This window comes from Ovis aries, chromosome 11 (genome assembly GCF_016772045.2).
Source record: "Ovis aries strain OAR_USU_Benz2616 breed Rambouillet chromosome 11, ARS-UI_Ramb_v3.0, whole genome shotgun sequence".
Taxonomy (NCBI): domain Eukaryota; kingdom Metazoa; phylum Chordata; class Mammalia; order Artiodactyla; family Bovidae; genus Ovis; species Ovis aries.
The window spans coordinates 48,950,732-48,977,022 of NC_056064.1; the positions used below are offsets into that span (position 1 = coordinate 48,950,732).

The 26,291-nt window shown below is 43.9% G+C and overlaps 1 protein-coding gene across 1 annotated transcript in view; it reads right to left on the reverse strand.

Annotated features, from left to right (window-relative positions):
• Window positions 1-26,291, reverse strand: part of PITPNC1 (phosphatidylinositol transfer protein cytoplasmic 1) — a 262,838-nt gene that overhangs the window by 34,688 nt on the left and 201,859 nt on the right. The window contains exon 6 of the mRNA XM_015098883.4: window positions 12,809-12,904. Coding sequence (XP_014954369.1) covers window positions 12,809-12,904 — 96 coding nt within the window. The remainder of the gene's footprint in view (window positions 1-12,808; window positions 12,905-26,291) is intronic.

Below are 26,291 nucleotides of genomic sequence, written 5' to 3' on the forward strand. Positions count from 1 at the left end.
ACAGCATGCTTGGGGCTGGTGCATGGGGATGACCCAGAGAGATGTTATGGGGAGGGAGGTGGGAGGGGTTCATGTTTGGGAACGCATGTAAGAATTACAGATTTTAAAATTAAAAAAAAATAATAAAAAAAATAAACTTGAAAAAAAAAATTAAAACTATACCAAAAAAATATAGCATGAGGATGTTGCTGCAGTACTGTAACAGCGAAAGAATGGAAACACTCTGAATGTCCATCAGAGTATGGCATAACTATATACTGGCACATTATACAGTTGTTGCAAAGTCTTCCAGGGAGATGTGTGCTGCCCCAGAAAGACAGAAAGCTTATATCATTATTGAGAAAACGAATGTTGCAAAGTTGCATCCTATGAGCTCAATTTTATAAAACAGTGTTATGTTTAAGTATGAACACCACAAATGCCAACTTCAACAACATCTAACTCTGTGATTAGGACACATTTGCTTTTCTGATGTTACACATTTACGTCATGTTGGGCTTTTTTTTCTTTGGCCGCACCCTGCAACCTGTGGGATTTTAGTTCCCCAACCAGGGATCGAACCTGTACCCCCTGCACTGGAAGCACGGAGTCTTAACTGGACTGTCAAGAAAATCCTGGACTTTTTTTTTAAAACAAGGATCATGAATTATTTTGTGAACAGATAAACAATAAGAGTAGACATTGTTTAAAGGCCCAGTTCAGATTTCATTACTCCTACAAAGTCCCCCTTGACCACTTCTGTTTATGGGGCCGCCCCCTTCTTAATTCATGCAGTAATGGCAGAGCAGAGGGATTTTCAGGGAGTGAATCCCACAGGGTGAGAAGGCCTTTCTCCTGCTGCCCGAGGCTAGGCTGTCATTTAGCCTATGCTGTCAGCCTTTATCCTCCCAACCAGATCACGGGCTTCTTAAAGGTGAGGGTGTCCTACTTTTCACTGATTGTGTCAACACCCAAGGTCTCACATTGTGTCTTTACAGAGGACATGTTCTCGAAGATCATGGGAATGGCAGACTTCTCTGCAGCCTTGCTGGGACCAAGCCTTCCTGGCTAAGGTGATGGGATCACCATTCCCACACACAAAGGGAGCCACTCAAATATTATCGAAGCCTCCCACTAGGCAGGATAACCATTGCTTTCCCAGTGCCATCCACCTAGATTAATGAACAGGACATCATCCAAGTTGTAAAAGGGAGGGCAGGGGGAAGGAAAGCCAGTTGCCCAGGAGACGACTCACTGTCCTGCACGATCAGCAGGGCCTTTGTAATGACAATATGGTCAACATGTTGTTCTCCTCCTGGGACCACTGGAGGCATTTGTGTTGTCACCTGGGCTTTGGAGGAAGCAGGCTAAAAGAAGCTCCACTGACGAATGTCCTTTTTCCAGGGCTTTCCTTCTCATCTACTGCTCTGGCCATGTTCAGAGGCCTCCACAAGCTTCCGTCTCTAACGGAACTGGCCCTGTGATGCAGCAGGTCTGGGGGACCCTTCTCCGACCCTCTCCTTGCAGACGTCCTGCCCTGGCTTTGGTGGCTGTCATCAGGGAGCACTTTGGTGGCAGGGGCTTTGCCCCACACCAGCGAGGGCAGCCAGCTCTTATTCTCCCAGAGGCGCCCAGCACTGGTAAATTGGAGCCCATCACCAAACAGCTGTGTTATAGTCTCAGAAAGAAACAGATGGACAGAGGGAAAAGGGAAAAAATGATAATAACAAAACAACAACAAACTGAACTGCACCATGCACCCCAGAGGGAGGCAGCGGTGTTAAATCTGGCCATTTGGAGATAACTGAAAATTCTGACCACCCTCAACCGCCAAGATACAGACTGACATGAAAGTATTTTTAATTTGAGGGAGCAGAGTTATTTGAAAAAAGCACTTTGTACTGAAGGGTACAGCTATGTATGACAATATTTGCTCATTTCATCTCTTTGTTCACTTTCTGGGGGTCCGTTGTGCTCAGCAAAAAGCATTTAATGTCTCACCCTTGACAGTTATTGGAAAAGTTAGACACATCTCTGTTCCCTTCTCTCTCCCTTAAGAGACAACCCAGCAGGTATTTACATCAGTGAGACCAATGAACTGGCTGCCAAGGATTTCTTACTTTAGAAAAACTCTAACCCAGGGGCCTGGAGTCTGAGTTCCAAAGAGTCCCCCAGTTAACCAACCCAAAGGGAAAGCTCTAAATCAAATCCTGCCTAAGACTTCCTGTACCCTCCTACCTCCAATTATACCAGGGCTGCTTGCTTCTCAGATGGTCTCACATTCTCCTTCACTGATACCCAAGTTTAAAACACTGTGAGTTCCTTTAATTTCTCCATTAGAACTCTTGTGCTCTTTATCACTGGTAAAATGGAGACTTCTTTTACATCTTCCAAAAGGCAGGAGAAATTTCCTTTTTCTATTAAAAAAAAAAGATCAAGTTCAAACGGTGGTGGAGACTGGTGAGATTACGGCCTTTGTAACCTCAGTGCCTAGCACAGAACCTGGCACACAGTAAGCACTTAATAAATGCAAATGAGGGACTTCCCTGATGGTCCAGTGGTTAGGGCTCTGCACTCCCCATGCATGGGGCTGGGATTTGACCTCAGGTTGGGGGAAACTAAGATTCCTGTATGCCATGGGACAAGGCCAAAAAAATTAAAAATCGAATCAAATCAAACTAAAAACGATTGCAGTGAATCGAGGAGCAAGAGGGCTGGATTTGAGCCAACACAAAAGCCTCTGAGTCAGAGCTCCCTAAGCCTGATTTTTGGAGATTGTCTAGGCTCGACCAATCCTGGAGGCTGGTTGTCAAGATTTGCTTCCTCATCCCAAAGGCCAGCTCAGCTTAGCAGGTGTGGGCTCACTGACCGTGTCCTCTGAGCACGTGCTATGACTTATCGTCTCCAGTTCCTCCTTCCTGGGCTGGGATCTTCACCTTGAAATCTTGGCAGAGCATCAAAGGGATGGACATCTTGGCAGAGGAAAGAACCCACGTGTCAACCACATAACAAGTACAACCTGCTCAGATGTTGGCTTCACTTCGTCTTTGCTGCTTGGGTGGTGCGGAAGTGACTTGATCCAAAGAGTTTTATGATTCTAATGGGTTCAGGGCCTTGGCGGGGCTACGGGGAGACTCATGGAGGTGCCCTCTGTGCCTGAGAAGTCACACTGATTTTTTTAACAATGCAGCGCTGCCCTGCAAAGTCCTGCTACGTGTAGGAGAGCAAAAAACTTGAGATTGAGAGGCTCTTGGGAGCTGCAGCTCAGGCCCCTGATGTGGCTGGGAAACAGTGGCAAAATGAAAATAAAGACAGTACTGGGCTGGGCTCTCAGCGGATTCTGAGTCTCGAGTTCTGCTAAAACTCTGGTCAGTGTGGGCTCTTATGCCACCAGACAGAGGGCACCCCACGGAAAATTTCCAGCTCCGGTCACTTTCATGAGAGAGGCATTCTTGCCTCTCATGTGGTTTGGAGGTTTCCAGGGACAAATGGAAAAAGAAAAGAAAATACTTCAACCCCCTGCTTAGTCCTGGGTGGCAGTGTGTGTGTGTGTGAGAGAGAGGGGACACACGGGAGCTGAGTGGTGACCCAGATAGCCCTGGTCTGAATGGATAAACCTCAAAAATCTCAGAACAAATTGAGTCCACCAGCATTTCAGCCTTCTCTGCAGAAAATGTGTTTCCTATTTATGATGATGACATAGTCAACATATAAAGATGGACTGGAAGAAAAAGCTCATAAAGCCGTAGACCTCAGATTTAAATACATACATATACATATATATATGGAACTGATGCACAACTGTTAGCTTAATGGCTACAAATGCATTTTCTTTGATAGCACTCATTCTGAGATTGTCACTGCTAGAAGAAAAAAAATAAAGCCCATGGCTTTCACTCATCCATTCAACAACTGCTCTGTGAGCAGCTGCTATGTGCTGGTGCTATCCTATCTGCTGGGGTACAGTGATAAAGAAGACAGCCCTTGTTTTTGCAGCTAGCATTATCTAGACACCACAGACCAAAGCTCTTGCTCCAATGGGTAAGGAGTGGGGTGCCCAGGAAGCTCACAGAGTAGAAGCTACGTTTGACGGAACTCTAAACATTAATGACTAGAAGATTTCCAACTGAGAGGCACAGAGGTGGTGAGGGTCAGAAAGGGGAGAAGGCAGAGGTCCATACTAAGGGATGGAGCTTTTAGGCAGAAAATGACAAGGTTTGATTTCATTTTAAAAGGAAACTCTTGTGGCGGGAAGAAGGATGTTAATTATTTATAGTGTACAGAGGAGAAATTTGTTTGGATATGGTTTGACTTCTAAACCGGTTGTTTCCCTCATTCTCAGTTCAGTTCAGTTGCTCAGTCGTGTCCGACTCTTTGCGACCTCATGGACTGCAGCACGCCAGGCTTCCCTGTCCATCACCAAATCCCGGAGCTTGTTCAAACTCATGTCCATTGAGTCGGTGACGCCATCCAACCACTTCATCCCTGTCATCCCCTTCTCCCACCTTCAGTCTTTCCCAGCATCAGGGTCTATTCCAATCAGTCAGTTCTTTGCATCAGGTGGCCAAAGTATTGGAGCTCCAGCTTCAGCATCAGTCCTTCCAATGAATACTCAGGACTGATTTCCTTTAGAATTGACTGGTATGATTTCCTTGCAGTCCAAGGGACTCTCAAGAGTCTTCTCCAACACCACAGTTCAAAGCATCAATTCTTTGGCACTCAGCTTTCCTTATAGTCCCACTCTCACATCCATACATGACCACTGAAAAAACCATAGCTTTGACTAGACGGACCTTTGTCGGCAAAGTAATGTCTCTGCTTTTAAATATGCTGTCTAGGATGGTTACAGCTTTTCTTCCAAGGAGAAAGAGTTTTAATTTCATGGCTGCAGTCACCATCTGCAGTGATTTTGGAGCCCAAGAAAATAAAGTCTGTCACTGTTTCCATTGTTTCCCCATCTATTCGCTGGAAGTGATGGGACCGGATGCCATGATTTTAGTGTTCTGAATGTTGAGTTTTAAGCCAACTTTCACAAGCTCTTGAGTTCTTCTTCACTTTCTGCCATAGTTCTTCTTCGTCATCTGCATATCTGAGGTTACTGATATTTCTCCTGGCAGTTTTGATCCCAGCTTGTGCTTCATCCAGCTTGGCATTTCACACGATGCATTCTGCATAGAAGTTAAATAAGTATGTTGATAATATACAGCCTTGACGTACTCCTTTCCCAATTTGGAACCAGTCTGTTGTTCCATGTCCAGTTCTAACTGTTGCTTCCTGACCTGCATACAGATTTCTCAGGAGGCAGGTAAGGTGGTCTGGTATTCCCATCTCCCAAAGAATTTTCCACAGTTTGTTGTGATCCACACAGTCAAAGGCTTTGGTATAGTCAATAAAGCAGAAATAGATCTTTTTCTGGAACTCTCTTGCTTTTTCAATGATCCCATGGATGTTGGCAATTTAATCTCTGGTTCCCCTGCTTTTTCTAAATCCAGCTTGAACATCTGGAAGTTCTTGGTTCATGTACTGTTGAAGCCTCACTTGGAGAGTTTTGAGCATTACTTTGCTAGCATGTGAGACGAGTGCAATTGTGCAGTAGTTTGAGCATTCTTTGACATTCCCTTTCTTTGAGATTGGAATGAAAACTGACCTTTTCCAGTCCTGTGGCCACTGCTGAGTTTCCCAAATTTGTTGGCACACTGAGTGCATCACTTTAACAGCATCATCTTTTAGGATTTGAAATAGCTCAACTGGAATTCAATCACCTCCGCTAGCTTTATTTGTAGTGATGGTTCCTAAGGCCAACTTGACTTCACATTCCAGGATGTCTGGCTCTAGGTGAGTGATCACACTGCTGCGGTTATCTGGGTAATGAAGATCTTTTTTGTATAGTTCTTCTGTGTATTCTTGCCACCTCTTCTTAATATCTTCTGCTTCTATTAGGTCCATGCCATTTCTTTCTTTTATTGTGTCCATCTTTGCATGAAATGTTCCCTTGGTATCTCTATCCCTCATTCTCCGTCCCTGGCTAATGACACACAACCCAGACAGCCTTGGAAACTCACTCTCTCCCTTCTGGTTGGTTCATACAGCAATCTGGATTCTAGAATGATGAATGATGAATGATGATGATGAAAGCTGAATGATGGTGGGTTTGGGTCACAAGGGAATTGCACAGAACACACTTTCCCTATAGTTTTACTGCAATTCCCAATTACGCTCTTTCTTTTCCGGTCTAACTGCCAGAGAGAGTGAGAACAAATTCTACATGTAATGTAGGCTGGTGATCGTTTGGGAAGCAGTGCTTGATAGAATGTGCAGGGTTGAGCCTTCTGGGGCCCCTTTCTCCCACATCCATTAAGTAACCCTAAGATTCCAGGACAGGCAGGGGTGGCTCTGGGTGTGAGAGCAAAATCCAGATCACCAATGAATGAATGAATGAATGAATGAGTGAAATCGAGACCTCCAATGAAAGAGATCCAATTAATCTCCAATGACCTTTACTTTCAGGGCAGGATTTTCCAGCCTTTGCACGCTGAGGGTTGGGATTCTCTGGTGGCTCAGAGGTAAAGAATCTGGTTGCCTGCAGTGCAGGAGATTCGGGTTCAATCCTTGGGTTGGGAGGATCCCCTGGAGAAGGAAATGGCAACCTATTCCAGTATTCTTGCCTGGAAAATTCCATGGACAGAGGAGTCTGGCAGGCTACAGACCATGGGGTCAGAAAAAAGTTGGACACAACTTAGCGACTAAACAAGTCTTGTTGTGGGGGCTGTCCTGTTCATTCTAGAATGTGGTTAGTGGTTGGTAGCACTCCCAAGCTGTGACAACCAAAAATGTCTCCAGACATTGTAAGCATCCTTATGGGGTAAGGATGCTTTCAGTTTAGAGCCACTGCTCTTGGAGACAGTTTTCCATTCTTATCTTATTTGATTTCTCAGCAGCACTAAGCATAACCATTTGCTCTCTTCTCTTGAAACTTGCATTCCTTGGTGCTCTCTTCTTCTTTTCCATCTAATTCTCTGCACAGTTCTTTGCAGATTACTGAGGCCTCTCCATCCTTTCCCTGATCTCTAAATACTACTGTCCTAATGTGATACTAGGACCTGAACTCCCTTCCCATTATACTTTATGCTTGTTATCCTCAGGACTTTAAATTCTTCTATTTCCAAGTTCAGTTCAGTCGCTTAGTTGCGTCCGACTCTTTGCGACCCCATGAATCGCAGCACGCCAGGCCTCCCTGTCCATCACCAACTCCCGGAGTTCACTCAGGCTCACGTCCATCGAGTCGGTCATGCCATCCAGACATCTCATCCTCGGTCGTCCCCTTTTCCTCTTGCCCCCAATCCCTCCCAGCATCAGAGTCTTTTCCAATGAGTCAGCTCTTCACATGAGGCGGCCAAAGTACTGGAGTTTCAGCTTTAGCATCATTCCTTCCAAAGAACACCCAGGACTGATCTCCTTTAGAATGGACTGGTTGGATCTCCTTGCAGTCCAAGGGACTCTCAAGAGTCTTCTCCAAAACCACAGTTAAAAAGCATCAATTCTTTGGCGCTCATGACCACAGGAAAAACCATAGCCTTGACTAGACGGACCTTTGTTGGCAAAGTAATGTCTCTGCTTTTCAATATGCTATCTAGGTTGGTCATAACTTTCCTTCCAAGGAGTAAGCGTCTTTTAATTTCTTGGCTGCAGTCACCATCTGCAGTGATTTTGGAGCCCCCCAAAAAACAGTCTGACACTGTTTCCGCTGTTTCCCCACCTATTTCCCATGAAGTGATGGGACCAGATGCCATGATCTTCGTTTTCTGAATGTTGAGCTTTAAGCCAACTTTTTCACTCTCCTCTTTCACTTTCATCAAGAGGCTTTTCAGTTCCTCTTCACTTTCTGCCATAAGGGTGGTGTCATCTGCATATCTGAGGTTATTGATATTTCTCCCGGCAATCTTGATTCCAGCTTGTGCTTCTTCCAGTCCAGCGTTTCTGTACTCTGCATATAAGTTAAATAAGCAGGGTGACAATATACAGCCTTGATGTACTCCTTTTCCTATTTGGAACCAGTCTGTTGTTGTTCCATGTCCAGTTCTAACTGTTGCTTCCTGACCTGCATATAGGTTTCTCAAGAGGCAGGTCAGGTGGTCTGTATTCCCATCTCTTGAAGAATTTTCCACAGTTTATTGTGATCCACACAGTCAAAGGCTTTGGCATAGTTAATGAAGCAGAAATAGATGTTTTTCTGGAACTCTCTTGCTTTTTCGATGATCCAGTGGATGTTGGCAATTTGATCTCTGGTTCCCCTGCCTCTTCTAAAACCAGTTTGAACATCTGGAAGTTCATGGTTCACGCATTGCTGAAGCCTGGCTTGGAGAATTTTGAGCATTACTTTACTAGCATGTGAGATGAGTGCAATTGTGCAGTAGTTTGAGCATTCTTTGGCTTTGCCTTTCTTTGGGATTGGAATGAAAAGTGACCTTTTCAGGTCCTGTGGCCGCTGCTGAGTTTTCCAAATTTGCTGGCATATTGAGTGCAGCACTTTCACAGCATCATCTTTCAGGATTTGAAATAGCTCAACTGGAATTCCATCAGCTCCACTAGCTTTGTTCGTAGTAATGCTTTCTAAGGCCCACTTGACTTCACATTCCAGGATGTCTGGCTCTAGGTGAGTGATCACACCATCGTGATTATCTGGGTTGTGAAGATCTTTTTGTATAGTTCTTCTGTGTATTCTTGCCACCTCTTCTTAATATCTTCTGCTTCTGTTAGGTCCAGACCATTTCTGTCCTTTATCGAGCCCATCTTTGCATGAAATATTCCCTTGGTATCTCTAATTTTCTTGAAGAGATCTCAAGTCTTTCCCATTCTGTTGTTTTCCTCTATTTCTTTGCATTGATTCCTGAGGAAAGCTTTCTTATCTCTCCTTGCTATTCTTTGGAACTCTGCATTCAGATGCTTAAATCTTTCCTTTTCTCCTTTGCTTTTTGTCTCTCTTCTTTTCACTGCTATTTGTAAGGCCTCCCCAGACAGCCATTTTGCTTTTTGCATTTCTTTTCCATTGGGATGGTCTTGATCCCTGTCTCCTGTACAATGTCACAAACCTCATTCCATAGTTCATCAGGCACTCTATCTATTAGATCTAGTCCCTGAAATCTATTTCTCACTTCCACTGTATAATCATAAGGGATTTCATTTAGGTCATATTTGAGTGGTCTAGTGGTTTTCCCTACTTTCTTCAATTTAAGTCTGAATTTGGCAATCAGGTGCTCATGATCTGAGCCACAGTCAGCTCCTAGTCTTGTTTTTGCTGACTGTATAGAGCTTCTCCATCTTTGGCTGCAAAGAATATAATCAATCTGATTTCGGCGTTGACCATCTGGTGATGTCCATGTGTAGAGTCTTCTCTTGTGTTGTTGGAAGAGAGTGTTTGCTATGACCAGTGCGTTCTCTTGGCAAAACTCTATTAGCCTTTGCCCTGCTTCATTCTGTATTCCAAGGCCAAATGTGCCTGTTACTCCAGGTATTTCTTGACTTCCTACTTTTGCATTCCAGTCCCCTATAATGAAAAGGACATCTTTTTTGGGTGTTAGTTCTAAAAGGTCTTGTAGGTCTTCATAGAACCGTTCAACTTCAGCTTCTTCAGCGTTACTGGTTGGGGCATAGACTTGGATTACTGTGATATTGAATGGTTTGCCTTGGAAATGAACAGAGATCATTCTGTCATTTTGAGATTGCATCCAAGTACTGCATTTCGGACTCTTTTGTGGACCATGATGGCTACTCCATTTCTTCTAAGGGATTCCTGCCCACAGTAGTAGATATAATGGTCATCTGAGTTAAATTCACCCATTCCAGTCCATTTTAGTTCGCTGATTCCTAGAATGTTGATGTTCACTCTTGCCATCTCCTGTTTGACCACTTCCAATTTGCCTTGATTCATGGACCTGACATTCCAGGTTCCTATGCAATATTGCTCTTTACAGCATTGGACCTTGCTTCTACCACCAGTCACATCCACAACTGCCTACTGTTTTTGCTTTGGCTCCATCCCTTCATTCTTTCTGGAGTTATTTCTCCACTGATCTCCAGTAGCATAGTGGGTACCTACTGACCTGGGGAGTTCCTCTTTCAGCATCCTATCATTTTGCCTTTTCATACTGTTCATGGGGTTCTCAAGGCAAGAATACTGAAGTGGTTTGCCATTCCCGTCTCTAGTAGACCGCATTCTGTCATTCTATTTCCAAAATACTTCCCAGTTTGTCTCCAGCCCAGATCTCTTATCTAAGCTTATTTCTGTTTGTTCTAGATGTCTCACCAGCATCACAATATCTATTTGTCTTTCTCCAAAACCCATTTCTTTTCTTTTCTCACCCCCATCTATCTGTTGTCCACGCAGTAAACCTTAAGGTCATCCTGCCTCTTCCTTCTCTGTTATCTTCACATTCAGTTTATGATCAATCCCTATCAATTCTATCTTCAACAGATCCCTCAGAACCCTCTGTTCCCAGCCCTCCAGCTCAAGTTACCATATAACCTAAATAAACACCAAAGTAGAGAATTCCAATGACCTCAGTGGATTCCTGACTTCCACTCTGCTCCTGGACAGTCCATTCTCTACCCAGAGCAAACTTTTAAAAGCATAAATTAGAGCACATGATGCCCCAGCTTTAATTTCTTCAGAGGCATTCTACTGCAGGCAAATAAAATCTAAGCATCTTAGCGTGGCCTCATCCTCTTTCCCAACCTCCTGTCCTGCCATTCTTCCTTCTGTTGCTGCTGCCACAATGGTCTCTTTTGCCTCCTCAAAGGTGTCACCTCCACCGGGAGCACTGACCCCAGCTCTTTCCTTCCTGTAGGTCATGTCTTCCTGAGCATCTTTCCCGATCCCATCATCTTATGTTCAGTTTCCTTATCATGGTCTCTCCCTGCAAACTTCCTTAACTCCACATGTTTATTAAGGAATTAGTTCTTTATTGTCTGGCTCCCGTGCTAGACTGGAAGTGTTGTAAGGCAAGAGACCCTCTGAGTCTCTTCTGTTCATTCGTTGCCATGTCCCCATCTAAATATTGTCTGTGACACGCAGTGAGTACTCAGTACATAGTTACTGGATGAATGTCTATTCCTCTCTCATTTCCTTGGTCAAACTGTATCTCGAAAAGAATACTTTATGGCCTGGGAAAATGAATGACAGTGAAGCATGAAAAAAAAGTTCCTCGAATATCTGTGTCAGTGAGGAAAAGCTTTCCAGTGGTGGTTCTTGGGAGCACAAAGCACAGGGAGATGAGTCAGGCACTGGCTGACTAGCAGTGAGTCTTGCTGATTTTGTCATTAGTATTCTGTATCTGTGCTAAGACTTTCCACTGAATCAGGGGATCCCTGATGCCAGGCAGGACCACACTGAAGCCATCTGAGAGGAAGAGCTGAAATCAGTTCAGAGTGTTCTGGCAACACTGCCTTTCTAGACGGCTTGAGCTACCAACGGGACCAGGATGTTCAGGTAAGGCAACAGCCGCCCAGGCTCAAGAAGCCACAGAGGCGACAAGACAGCAGCTTCACCCAGTGCACTGCCAGGCGCTTTCCCCATCACTGAAGCCCCGTAAGTACTGGTGGCCTTGAGAAGAAACCACAGAAAAGGAAGACAAGGGGAGGCCAAATTTCTCTTCTTGAGCAGGTCCACAGTTATGCAGAGAGCATTTTGCTTTGTTTTTCTGACATTTCATGAGTGTGGCTGGCTGCAATGTATAATGTAAATGGATGACGTTCAAAGGCTCAGCCTTTGAGTCTCACCAAGAGTCATTCCCATCAGCCTCTCCCAAGATCTGAAGGGACAGCAGCTGCAGAGCACATGCCTGCAATTAGGCAGCTAAGACTGGGTTAGACCCTGACATCCAAATGAATCCCAAAAGGTGGAGGCAAAAAAAATCTGAACCACACTCAGAGCCCAGCATCTGTCACGGTGGAATTCACTCTTACCGGGTTTATTTATTACATCTTAAATCAGCCTTAATGAAGCCGAGGAAAGAGTTTCAAGGTCCATGTGTTACAGCTCAAGGACGAGAAGAGGGCCACGAGTCCAAACATACTGTGATTGGTTGCATGTTGCTAAACAACAAAAATAGCCCAGCATCTGTTGTTGCTGGGCTGGGACGTTATTTACAAGGGGGTCACCCAAGTTCCATCAGCAGCCATTCATAAAAATACTAACAGGCCATAAGTGGGGACCTATACTAACAGGATAAAAGTTTGCACTGAGGCAAACAGTGGATTCTGGTAGGTGGAAATCATATAGAAAGATATTCTCTTAAATTTATTCTCAGTCAAGATTAAAAAAAGGAGAGGGCTTTATGAAGGTCCTTTCAGTTTTGAGACAAAGTTTCTGTGCAAACACAAGCTGCCCAAGTTTCAAAATTTACTCAGGGAGGACTCATTGAGCCTTATTTTTGGGTTAGACCCCTCAAATATAAATAAAACACAGCCCCTGCAGAGGGGGAGACAGGCTGGCCCCAGGCCTGGCCAAACAGGAAGCCAGAGGTGGCCGCTGTGTTTTATAGGCCAGCTATCAGTTGGGCGGTTTAGCCTTGTGAGTTATTTTGCTGCCCGGAATGACGGCAGAGCTGGGGAGACAGAAGACCTCACTGAAACTGAGTGGCAGCTGGGGTCAATGATGGGCCCCAAGAAGTAGGAACTCCACTCGGAGACTCACAGTCAAGAATTCAGTAAGATGTAACAGCAAATTGAATCAACACAAAGACAGATGGACGTGCCCTGGGTCAGGGTGGACTTAATAAAAGTTTGCTGAAAGAATAACTCTCTTCCACATGACACCCTGTCTATTGCTCACCTCAGATTCTTTGTAGTAACGTTCTGGAATTTCATCACAGGCAATATCGATAAAGCAAACTTCTCTCTCCAAATCTTTGGCTTCGTTATCAAAAATCTGAAAGAGCAGAGCAACAAATCAAAGGTTAGTGACGGTAGGTGAGATCCTCAAGGTGCCCGCAGGTTGGCCCAGTGGTGCGTGAGGCAGAATAACTCCCCACAGAGCATCTTCACATGGCTCAGTGCCCCTGGTGAGAGCTTTCCGCTGCCTCAGAATGTGCAAGAATCATGAGAAGCTTTTATTCATCGCTTACATTTTGTCACTTCAGAGGCAGGTGTAGCATCAATCACAGCTTGGTGAGGGGAAGAAGATAAAACAAGCTGTTTTTAGAAGTTCAAGAGTGAAGAAATAAATCTCTTCCAAAAGTCTCTTCCAAAAAGGAAGTCTGCTGATTTTTGGCAGTTAATCTAAACAGGGAGAGGGAAGAGGCTAAAAAGGTTCTGGGTAGATGGGAGACAAAAAGCAATGATACAGCCTGAGATTTAGAGAAGAAAAATAAGGTGGTTTTTTTTTTTTTTTCATTAAAGTGTTTACATATATTTAATTTTGGAAATAACATACACTCACTGCAGGAAATACAGATAAACAAAAAGAAGTAAATAAAGACTGTCCACAATCCCATTACCCAGTGTATTATTCTTGATTATTTAAAAGCACGATTTCTTTGGTACAGATAGGGGTATGAAGGTGGAGCTTGAAAAAGTATTGAGATGCCTGGCCCAGAATGCCCAATACTTGCAAAGAAATATGTAAGAGAGACAAGTATACAGATATACACTCTGGTGGGAAGACTAAGTTCCTCTACTCTTCCCCACTACCAATTTTTTCTGACCTTACAGGGATATCTTCTCATCACTTCTGGAGGACAGTAAAAAGATTAAGTTCGCAAATCACTTCACCCTTGGAGAAAGTCTTATCCCTATCTCACTGTTTAGCTAATTCCTACAAGGGAATCATCTGCTAACACTAATTAAATCTCACTCTCCAGAAGAGAACGAAATATTTTGGAAGAAGAAGGTGGTTGATGCCTAAGAACATTGTCTTGACACAAATTTGGAGCCTATTAATAACATGTTCTCCTGCAGGATAGCATCTGGAGGGCTCTTTACAAGTTGAAACTGCTAGTCCTTTCCAAATGCTTTCTGAATAATATTTGTGCTGGTAATTATCTGCCCAGGCTGCTGTTTGCTCTGTCACCAATTTCCTTCTATAATGGTTAGATACTGGACTCTTCAGGTCTGTTCAAGGAGATTGACTCCCCGGTCTGAACTGAGGAGGCCATTGCATTTTCCTAAAGGCAGAGGAAGACTGGTTCCTGGATCAGCTCTGATTCCGACCATGGCCACGTGAAGTCAAGTGCTTGGAGACACTCCCAAAGTGTTTGGGAGGGATAGGTAGATTGCTTTGAAATGAAATGGAGAAATGGTGGGAAAATAAGTTCGAGTGGAGAAATGAAACATGAAATGAAACACCGGGTCTCAGGGTGTTTGTGTGTTTCACTCTCTCTTTTCGCTTGAGTCTCTTTTAAGTGTGTGCCAGAGAAGACATGTGCCTCATTAAGAAAACAAAACAGAACGGAACACCCCAGAGGCAAATGAGCTGCTAGAGAGTAAATTACAAGAGAAGTTAGAGAGCTTTGACATTTATTGGTGGTAAAATTTATGGGACTGAAAGAAGGGGAAATGAACAGGGGTTAAGGGAGTTATTGACAGATTAGGTGGCGTTTCCTAATTTAATTCACATAGTTTTAGATCACCCATTATCACATTATTACATTATTGCCCTTCTGCTCCAAACTCACCCTTTAGCCTCTGCTCTAACAGACCAGACCCTGTAAGCACTTCTTGACAGTGAGTATGACAGTAAGCCATGTATTAGAGGAACCCTGCATGAAGAAGGGGGCTTCTCTTCCTAATGTGAATCTTATTACCGCTATACGATCTGTTGCGGGGAGAGGGGAATGAAGCGCTGCTCTGTCCCAGTTACATGTCCAGAGTGCACAGCTACTTGGTGACTTTGGAGTCCTGGCCTTCATTGTAGCCCTTCTGATGTAGGCACCCCTCTGCTCCAGCCGCACATCGCCAGTGGTGCCCTGACTCTACATTCTTGCCCACCAGTTTCATCTCACTTGTACCCAGAGGGAACTTTTCTGCCACCCAGCAACTGTGGACCACTTCTGGTCCACCTCTGGTCCAGGAAACCCCGCAAACTTTTCTGCTATCCAGTGGGCTATGGTCACAATCTCTGCAAGGGGGTCAAGCTCCAGCCATGGAGATGGGCCCCTTCTGAGTTTGTTCTTCCTAGTGTCCACTTCCTCAGCCTTAGGTATGCTTTAGACTTCTCTTTACATCTTTATAATTACTCTTATCAAAGTTTCAGTTCAGTTCAGTTGCTCAGTCGTGTCCAACTCTTTGTGACCCCATGAACTGCAGCATGCCAGACCTTCCTGTCCATCACCAACTCCTGGAGTTTACTCAAACTCATGTCCATCGCGTCGGTGATGCCATCCAACCATTCATCCTCTGTCATCCCCTTCTCCTCCTGACTTCAATCTTTTCCAGCATGAGGGTCTTTTCCAATCAGTCAGTTCTTCGCATCAGGTGGTCAAAGTATTGGCATTTCAGCTTTAGCATCAGTCCTTCCAATGCATATTCAGGACTGATTTCCTTTAGGATGGACTGGTTTGATCGCCTTGTAGTCCAAGGGACTCTCAAGAGTCTTCTCCAACACCACAGTTCAGAAGCATCAATTCTTTGGCACTCAGCTTTCTTTATAGTGCAACTCTCACATCCATACATGACTACTGAAAAAACCATAGCTTTGACTAGACGGACCTTTGTTGGCAAAGTAATGTCTTTGATTTTTAATATGCTGTCTAGGTTGGTCATAACTTTTCTTCCAGGGAGAAAGCATCTTTTAATTTCATGGCTGCAGTCACCATCTGCAGTGATTTTGGAGCCCCCCAAAATAAAGTCTGTCATTGTTTCCATTGCTTTCCCATCTATTTCCCATGAAGTGATGGGACCAGATGCCATGATCTTAGTTTTCTGAATGTTGAGTTTTAAGCCAACTTTTTCACTCTCCTCTTTCACTTTCATCTAGAGGCTCTTTAGTTCTTCTTCGCTTTCTGCCATAAGGGTGGTGTCATCTGCATGTCTGAGGTTATTGACATTTCTCCTGGCAATCTTGATTCCAGCTTGTGCTTCATCCAGCCCAGTCTTTCTCATGATGTACATATAAGTTAAATAAGCAGGCTGACAATATACAGCCTTGACGTACTCCTTTTCCAATTTGGAACCAGTCTGTTGTTCCATGTCCAGTTCTAAGTGTTGCTTCCTGACCTGCATACAGATTTCTCAGGAGGCAGGTAATGTGGTCTGGTATTCCCATCTCTTGAAGAATTTTCCAGAGTTTGTTGTGATCCACACAGTCAAAGGCTTTGCATAGTCAATAAAGCAGAAGTAATTTTTCTGGAACTCTTGCTTTTTCGATGATCCAACAGATGTTAGCAATTTGATCGGTGGTTCCTCTGCCTTTTCTAAATCCAGCTTAGACATCTGGAAGTTCTTGGTTCACATACTGTTAAAGCCTCACTTGGATAATTTTGAGCATTATTTTGCTAGTGTGTGAGATGAGTGCAATTGTGTGGTAGTTTGAACATTCTTTGGCATTGCCTTTCTTTGGGATTGGAATGAAAACTGCCCTTTTCCAGTCCTGTGGCTGCTGCTGAGTTTTCCAAATTTGCTGGTATACTGAGTGCATCACTTTAACAGCATCATCTTTTAGGATTTGAAATAACTCAGCTGGAATTCCATCACCTCCACTAGCTTTGTTCATAGTGATGCTTCCTAAGGCCCACTTGACTTCACATTCCAGGATGTCTGGCTCTAGGTGAGTGATCACACCATCATGATTATCTTGGTTGTGAAGATCTTTTTGTACAGTTCTTCTGTGTATTCTTGCCACCTCTTCTTAATATCTTCTGCTTCTGTTAGGTCCAGACCATTTCTGTCCTTTATTGTGCCCATCTTTGCATGAAATGTTCCCTTGGTATCTCTAATTTTCTTGAAGAGACCTCTAGTCTTTTCCATTCTATTGTTTTCCTCTATTTCTTTGCATTGATCCCTGGGGAAGGCTTTCTTATCTCTCCTTGCTATTCTTTTGGAACTCTGCATTCAAATGGGTATATCTTTCCTTTTCTCCTTTGCCTTTCGTTTCTCTTCTTTTCACAGCTATTTGTAAGGCCTCCTCAGACAACCATTTTACCTTTTTGCATTTCTTTTCCATGGGGATGGTCTTGATCCCTGCCTCCTGTACAGTGTCACAAACCTCTGTCCATAGTTCTCCAGGCACTCTGTCTATCAGATCTAATCCCTTGAATCTATTTCTCACTTCCACTGTACAGTGGTAAGGGATTTGATTTAGGACATACCTGAATGGTCTAGTGGTTTTCTACTTTCTTCAATTTAAGTCTGAATTTGGCAATAAGGAGTTCATGATTTGAGCCACAGTCAGTTCCCGGTTTTGTTTTTGCTGACTGTATAGAGCTTCTCCATCTTTGGACACAAAGAATATAATCAATCTGATTTTGGTGTTGACCATCTGGTGACGTCCATGTGTAGAGTCTTCTCTTGTGTTGCTATGACCAGTGCTATGGCCATGCTCAGTAAATCTTTAATCCAGTTTTCTGTTGATGGGTGGGGCCCGGTTCCCTCCCTGTTCTTTACCTGGGGCCAAACTATAGTGGAGTAATGACGATAATGGCAACCTTCTTCAAAATGTCCCATGCATGCACTGCTACCTTCAGTGCCCCCAGCCCTGCTGCAGGCCACCACCGACCCAGGCCTCTGCTGGAGACTTTGGGACACTCATGGCAAGTCTGGGTCAGTCTCTTGTGGGGTCACTGCTCCTTTCTCCTGAGTCCTGGTGTGCACAAGGTTCTGTTTGTGCCCTCTAAGAGTCTGTTTCCCCAGTCCTGTGTAAGTCTGGTGGCTCTAAGGTGGGGTTAGTGACCACCTCCTCCAAGAGGGCTTATGCCATACCCAGGTCTGCTGCACCCAAAGCCCCTGCCCCTGTGGCAGTCCACTGCTGACCCGCACCTCCCCGTACCTCCACAGGAGACACTCAAACACAGTTCTGTCTCAGTCTCTGTGGGGTCTCTGGGTCCCGGTGCGCACAAGGTTTGTTTCAGCTCTCTGAGCGTCTCTGGTGGGTATGGGGTTTGATTCTAATCACGATTTTGTCCTTCCTGCCATCTTACTGGGGCTTCTCCTTTGCCCTTGGACATGTCCTCAAAGTTGCTCCAGCAGTGTACAGCTGCCGCTCCAGCACCCATCAAATAATTCTAATTAATAATTAGAATAAATAATTCCTTATATTACACTCTTCCTGTTCAAATTTTTTGTGGTTTAGGCCTCCTAATGAGGCCCTGACTTATACACTCAATTGCATATGAAATACTGCTCTTGGCTTTGAGGGCTGCAAAGATAAGGGCTGAGTTCCTGCTCTTCACAAGTTATCATCTAGTGAGAGAGACAGACTGGGAAGCTATTCCCCAAAATACAAGGTGAATGAAATATTCGTTACAAAAGAAAGAACAGACTGTCAGGCCAGAAGAGGAGTCATTTATGTTGACTCCACAACTGCATGGTCAGGATAGTATTATTATTTCTACTTTTCAGATGAGAAAACTAAGGCTCAGGAGACGCAGGAGATGTGGGTTCGATCCCTGGGTTGGGAAGATCCCAACCTGGAGGAGGAAAGATCCTCCTGGAGGAGGAAATGGCAACCCATTCCAGTACTCTTGCCTGGAGAATCCCATGGGCAGAGGAGCCTAGCGGACTACAGTCCATGGGGTCACGAAGAGTTGGACACGTCGGAATGACTGAGCACGCATGCGCCAGAAGTAAAGTGCCTTGCCCGAGGTCACGCTGCCTGTTGGCAGAGAAGCTCAGATTCAGGGCACGCCTCCAGGCTTCAAGATCAGACTCGTCCAGTGATAAAAAGGCTGCCTCTTGGCACCCAATTGAGAAGATAAATATCAGTCAAAAGTGCTTCCTATTTCTTTCCAGAAAGATGAAATTAGAATCTGATTCTCCTCCTGCTACTGAAAAATGTATGTCCTGAGTAACTGTTATGGTAACTCCCCAACGACTTGGAGCTTTTCTGTTGAGACTGCAGTAGAATCTACTCAGGTAGTTTTTAAGTTCCAACTCTGGACTCTTTCTTTAATATGACACTTATTCTCACATCCAAGTCCATGAAATAACAAACACTTCTGAAGTCAGTGTTTCAGGGTGGGGTTCTCACCACCTGAACAAAGCTACAAAAAAAAATCACTTTGAGGACCTCAACATTCTCTTCAGGCTTAAGATTACAAAGCGTCTTAATTTCCAATAAATAATTAATCTCCCAATGATTAGAGCTTTTAGAAGAATGCTCATAGGTGCTCAATACATGCTGCTGAATGACTGACTAGAAGACATTAGCTTCTATCTTCCAGAGAAGAATCTATGGCAGGAATATTACTTAGTAATTGATGTTAGGTTCTTTTCATGAGTCCCAGTTCTATCTGCTGGTAAGTACCCTAACTTTCCATAATTCCCAATACAGACCTCAGTGGAGAGGGGAAACCTCATAGTATTGGCTGATGGGTCCCACAGTGGAAATCAGGAGAGCTGAGTCTGAATTCAGTTATCTCCTCTGTGTGACCCTGGGCAAGACCCTGTACCTCCTTTAGGCCTCATCTGCAGAATAAAAGGCAATATCTGGATGGATGGGTATTAGGGGACTGTGAAATATGCTGGAGCTGTATCTAACATCCGGGGAGATGCTTTCTTTCTGGCAACAGAGTTTGGCCACTTTGACCTGATTTCAGAGAGATCTGTGGCCCTAATGAGGTTGAGAGCAAGTGACCTAGATGACCACTAGAGTTCTTTCCAGCTAAAATGTCAGTGATATTGAGTGACTTCTGGGTTTTGTTAGGCTCCTACATTCTGTTCTTTGCTCCTTCACCCCATATCCAGCTGACTTGGGTGGTGCACAGAGGGGCTACAACAAGGAAGCAGGAAGTAGCCATGGCATAATGTAATCAGAGGCTATGGCAGGGGTGAAGTAGTCTCATCTTCATGCTTAGCTTAGGGCACCATCCAGAATTAAGCCAACGTTGTTGCAAACAGAGGCTTAGCAAGGCCTCAAAGCAAAACAGCAAGAGTAACTAGTCACTGGGGCTTCCTCAGTGGCAGCCGCAGCAGCAGAAGCTGTCAGAACTCTGGTCCAACCACCAGCTCTTTGAGGTGGAATAAGAGCTCTGCTGAGATAGCTTAGGAACGACATACATCCTAATGTTGGTGTGCCTGTGTGCTAAGTCGCTTCAGCTGTGTCCGACTCTTAGTGACCCAATGAATGTAGCCACCAGGATCCTCTGTCCATGGGATTCTCCAGGTAAGAATACTGGAGTGGGTTGCCATGCCCTCTTCCAGCGGCTCTTTCTGACCCAGGGATGGAACCTGCATCTCTGAGGTCTCCTGTATTGGCAGGTGGGTTCTTTACCATTAGCACCAACTGGGAAGAAGCCCCTTAATGTTGGCACACTAAGCCAAAGCTCCACCAGGCTGTCATCTGACACAGATGCTGAGTGCCTTCACGTCCTTGGGCGCTTCTTGGGCAGCATTTGTCCCTTTCTGAGATGGGAGTGGGTTTGGGACTCAAATGTGGTCCCTTCTCTATACCTCCAATAATAATGCTCCCCTCTGTGGTTACTTAGCAGACATATCCACCCACAAGTCATCTGTAGTGGGTTTCAGCTCCAATCTGACTGACTCTTCTGACCTCTGTCCCCTTCCTCCCCCAACTAGGCAATGAATACTCAATAAACTCCTTCTTTCAATCTGAACTAAGCAATATTACACCTAGAAGGCAAATTTCCTGAGTAAATACTATCTTATAGTTTCCAAAATGAAAAGGGGGTAACTTTCTCTTTTCTGTAAAGCCTTATGAACATTAAATATCAAGGTTTTTAAAGTCTTCACATACTTTGATCTGGTAAACTTAAGCTTTGAGAATCCATCTTAAGGATCTTAACTAAATGAAAAGTTTAACGCACAAAGATTTTCATTGCAACATTAATGTAATGGCAAGAAAAAAACAGAGGGAAAGAGGGAGAAAAAAAAAGCAAACAGCCAAATTATTCCAGTATGGGAGAATGGCCAAGGAAATTATGATACATCCATTCGATGAACCATTATGTGGCCATTAATAACTCCATTCTTAAAAAAGATTTTCCCAGGAGGGTAAACATGGGCGTGGGTGGGATGGAGAAGGGGAGATGCCCCATATTTAATATGGACAGATGCTGAGTCATGTGTTCATAACTCACACAACTCAGAAGGGAAAGGTACACTGATAAATGCGGAATGTGTTTTAAGGACACACTCGATTTCTTCCTTGAACTGCAGTGTCTTTCTAGATTTAATTATTTCTCATTTTGCTTTTAGACGTTTCTAGATTTTGTGATCTCTCTTGTGATTGTCCAGCCAGGGAGAGCACTGTGTATAGCAGCTTTTCAGAAACCCATGGTCCTGAGAATCATGGGTTTGTAGCCCCTTTCTCTGTAACAGTAAGTTCTGTGGTTTATGATCCAAGTTTAGATGGGAACTGTCTGAACTTTCTGCACAGTTTTTCCATAAACTTAAAACTGCTTTAAAAAATAAAGTATAATATTTTTAAAAAATTGAGGTGGGGAGGGGGGGCAATCCAAGCTTCTTCCTGCCATCTGTCCGAGCTACCAAGGATGCAAGATAGAGGTGGCTGATCAGTCATCCTGTTTTATGCTTCACGTATGATTTAAGGGACGAAGAATCCCAGTTAAGCCACTGTTCTGCTCTTTCTTCGATGTACTTGGGAGGTTTCAGGGGGAGGCAATTGACTAAGACACACTAAGAAAGAATAGGTTCAGTAAGAGGAACACTGGAAGCAGAATTATTGTTTTAACATTGCTTTCATTTCAATGCTCTGGATTTGCAAAGTGGCCAGTTGGTTTGGTGCAGAGGATGGGGCTAGAATTGGTTCATGGTTTTTTATTGATTATTCTCTAATGGCAGCATACCTGTAGGAAGAGCCTGAAAAACACTTATGGCCAGAAAAAAAAAAATAGTCCAAGTTATTGATTAAGACAACCATCATTTCATTACCCTATCTCTACTTGTATTCCTACTAAGAACATTTTCATGCCCACACAATTCAGTGGTGACCATTTCATGAATGTGTAAGCTAGAAGATCCACCCCCAGAATATGCAACTTGTCTTCCCCATTGCCATTAACATAGAGATTTAAAAAAAGGATGGTTTTCTTCCATCTCTTTAAAAACATTTCTGCTTCTTTCCAACTCTTAGAATAAAGAGCTGTTATTTAGTCTATTTCATTATAGCGGAAAAAATAAGTGCTGAAGGTGGACATACTTAACAACAGTTCTCTGAAGAGAAGAGACTAGGCTTCAGCAATCAATAAATCAGCAAATAATTATTAAGCATCTGCTATGTGGTCAACAGGGCTTCCCTGGTGGTTCAAAGGGTAAAGAATCTGTCTGCAATTCAGGAGACTTGGGTTTGATTCCTACATTGGGAAGATCCTCAGAGAAGGAAATGGCAACCCACTCCAGTATTCTTGCCTGGAAAATTCCATGGACAGAGAAGCCTTGCAGGCTACAGTCCATGGGGTTCCAAAGAGCTGGACATGACTGAGCAACTAACAAACATGTGGTCAACACTGTGCCTCTTAAAATTTGTGAGATAAGGTCCACTCTCAAGGAGGCTTATGATTTTGCAGTGAAGACTCCATTCGTTGCAAGATTTAATTAACAGCATCATGAAAGTGAAAGAAAAAGTGAAAGTGAAGTCGCGCAGTCGTGTCCAACTCTTTGAGACCCCCTGGACTGTAGCCTACCATGCTCTTCCATCCATGGGATTTTCCAGGCAAGAGTACTGGAGTGGGTTGCCATTTCCTTTTCCAGAGGACCTTCCTGACCCAGGGATCGAACCCGGGTCTCCCACATTGTAGGCAGACGCTTTATCGTCTGAGCCACCAGGGAAGCCGTAACAGCATTATATAATAAAATATTATATCTGTTACTAAGTAATAAGTACTAAAAGCTATGTATCAGACAAGAAGTATTTTACTCTGAATCCAGCAAGGGAGAATATATGTATATATTTGTGTGTGTGTGTGTGTGACATTCTTCTTCAGATTCTTTTTCATTATGGGTTGTTACCGGATATTGGATATACACTGTTCCCTGTGCTATGTAGCAGGTCTTTGTCGGTTATCTGTTTTATATATAGTAGTGTGTATATGTTAATCCCAAACTCCCAGTTTATCCCTCTCTCCCCTTTTCCTCTGGTAACCATAAATTTTTTTTTTTTTTTTCCCTATGAGGAGAGACAACATTTTTAAAATAAACCTTATAGAAAAGCTAGAGCTCCCCTGGTGGCTCTGACAGTAAAGAATCTGCCTGCAATGCAGGAGACCCGGGTTCAGTCTCTGGGTTGGGAAGATTTCCCTGGAGAAGGGAATGGCCTCCCACATCAGTATTCTTGCCTGGAAAATCCTATGGATAGAGGAGCCTGGCGGGCTATAGTCCATGGGAACACAGAAAGTCGGATACGACTGAGCAACTAACATTTCATTTCATTTCGGGGCCATCTTGTCATTCACACACACAGAAACACACACACAAAGACAACTCAGCACCTTTAGTAAGATGTTGATCCTTGTTTTTTCAGACTCCCTGCCCTTGAAACAATCTTTTTTTAAATTGATTTCTGGGGGAATGTATAGTTCTATGAATTTTAACACATGTATAGATTCTTGCAACCACCACTCCAATTAAGACTCAGATCAGTTTCACCACCCCAAGAAACTAATTTATCATCACAATCTCCCTACACCCCAACTTCAGGCAACCACTCCTGTGTTCTCCAACCCTACAGTTTTCGCCTTTTCAAGAATGTCATACAAACGGAATCATGTAGGTTTTAACCCTGTGAGACTAGGTCTTTTCATTCAGGACAGTGCCTTTGAGATTTATCCTGTGGTTGTGGAATCAAAGTGTATTCCTTTTTCTTGCTAAGTAGTATTCCACTGTATGAATGTATAGCAATTTGTTAATTCCCCCGTTTATAGTTTGGGAGAATTATGACAAGAGCTGTTAAAAGTATTTGTGGATACATTTTTGTGTAAATACAAGTTTTCACTTCTTTAGGGTACATATTCAGGAGTGGGATGGCTGGGTTATAGGATGTTATGTTAATTTTTCTTTATGAGCAGATGAATCAATACTCCCAAAATGAATTGACTAGTATCTCCCCCCAATTCATGCCCACCCCAAACCTCAGAATGTGACCTTATTTGGAAATAGGTTCTTTGCAGATGTTGTTAGTTAAAGATTGCTATCGACTTAATGTTTGTATCTCCCTGTCCCAAATCGGTTGAAAACTAATGTCCAGTGTGACATTATCAGGAGATGCAGCCTTTGGGAGAATGATTAGGTCATGAGGGTAGAGCTCTCATAATGGGATTAGCACTCTATAAAAAAGATCCCTCAGAAAAAAAGACTCCATAGAGGTCCCCAGTGGAAAAGGAAATGGCAACTTACTCCAGGTACTCTTGCCTGGGAAATCCCACGGACAGAGGAGCCTGGTGGGCTACAGTCCATGGGGTCGCAAAGAGTCGGACATCACTGCACGACTAAACAGTGGTAGCACGAAGTGCCTAGACCCTTCTTCCATTTGAGGACACAGGGAGAAGTTGCGGCCTGTACCCAGAACCCAACCACGCCAACACCCTGAAGTCAGCCTGTCTTCACCACGTGTCATAAACAACTGTTTTTTTTTTTTTAACACCAACCACTGGTGGAGATTTGTCCTTTTCCTTTCTCCACCCACCTCAAAGGTTGCAGAAAATTCAAAAACAACAGGCAGAAACCTGATGACAACAGTGGAAATGAAAGAAAGGGTAATGTAGGACACTGCTCATCAGTGAAGTTCAAAACCAAAAGCTGCTGATAAACACACTTGAGGCTGAGAGATATAAGAGGAAAGGGTGCCTGGGGAAGGGGCAGGGCAGAGACCTAAGGGTCAAAGGACACAACACAGTGGACATGAACTCACAGTGTGCTCCCTTTGAATAAAAGAACGCTTCTTTCTATCCTAGGACATGTATCTAGAAACAGCGCCAGCAAAACTAGTAGAGAGTTGAGAGCCATTTGGTGCTGTGACCTGAAGTCCCACGCAGGAAACAATGGTGACCCCTGGTTCATCTGGGTGAGATAAAGGGTGAAGAAAGTTCAAGAGACAATAATCAAAGTGACATGGTGACTGCTGAGAAAAAGATTCGGACTGGCAAAACAGTGTTCTCATAAGGTGCTCTGATCACGGTAACTAATTAAGAAAGGAACAAAAAAGTACATTAAAACAACCCAGAAGGGTCACAAACGCTATGACTCAATTCATTTGCTGAAAAGGCTTTAATGGCACAAAAACGCTTCTAAGTTACGGTTCCCAGGGCAGCTGTAACAAGGCTCTTTTTATAAGCTCCGTCTGATTTCAGCACAGAACAGGCTCAACCTGAATTCTTTCTGTGGCCACAGCCCCCTTTGGACCCATAGGCTGTGTCATGAGATCAAACCAATACTTCACATGGGCGATACTGGCTCCTGGTAGCCGAGAACACACATGGTTTCCCTGCAGTATGATCAATAATGCTTCCTAAAATAAGTCCCAGAAGCCGAGCTTAAAATAGTTTCAATTTCTCCTTGTTCCTTCCAATTTTAATTCACAGGGTGGTCTCCGGGAACTAGAACCGCTGGTTTTCCTGCAAGTTGAAGTATGGCTATTTCATCTAGAAACACTCTGGGGCTCAAGATGGGCCAGCCCTCACTAGCCTCAGTGTTTGTCAAGGTGATGTTGATTCTGTCCTTCTTGAAACCTTTTTGAGCCAAACAATGTATCCTTTGCACAGAGAGGTAACATTGCTGACATGCAAAACCCACCTGTACTTCTTTTCTTTTACTGAGAAGCTACTAACTCAGCCTGGAGGGAAGGGACCGAAATGCTGAGTTAGATGGCTTGCTGAGGCCTGTGCCTGGTCTGGCAGCCACACCTGGGAGTCAAAAACAATGCCGAGAGTCCCAAGAAGGCTGCCAGCAGTCCAGAGGCCAGTTTCCTTCTCTTGTTCCCAAAATGAGTGTCCTGAGGTACTTCAGGACCTTGTGTCTCTTTCTAGCTCATTCCTGGCATGCCTTTCTGGAGGCACAATGAAATGGGCACCAGCCCAAACCCACTTAGGAATCCTGATAGATCGCATCTACTGTCAGAAGAAACAAAATCGAGGAACAGACGGTTACATTTTCCTGGTAGGTTGTATTGTGTTTGGTTTTTCCTTTCGCCT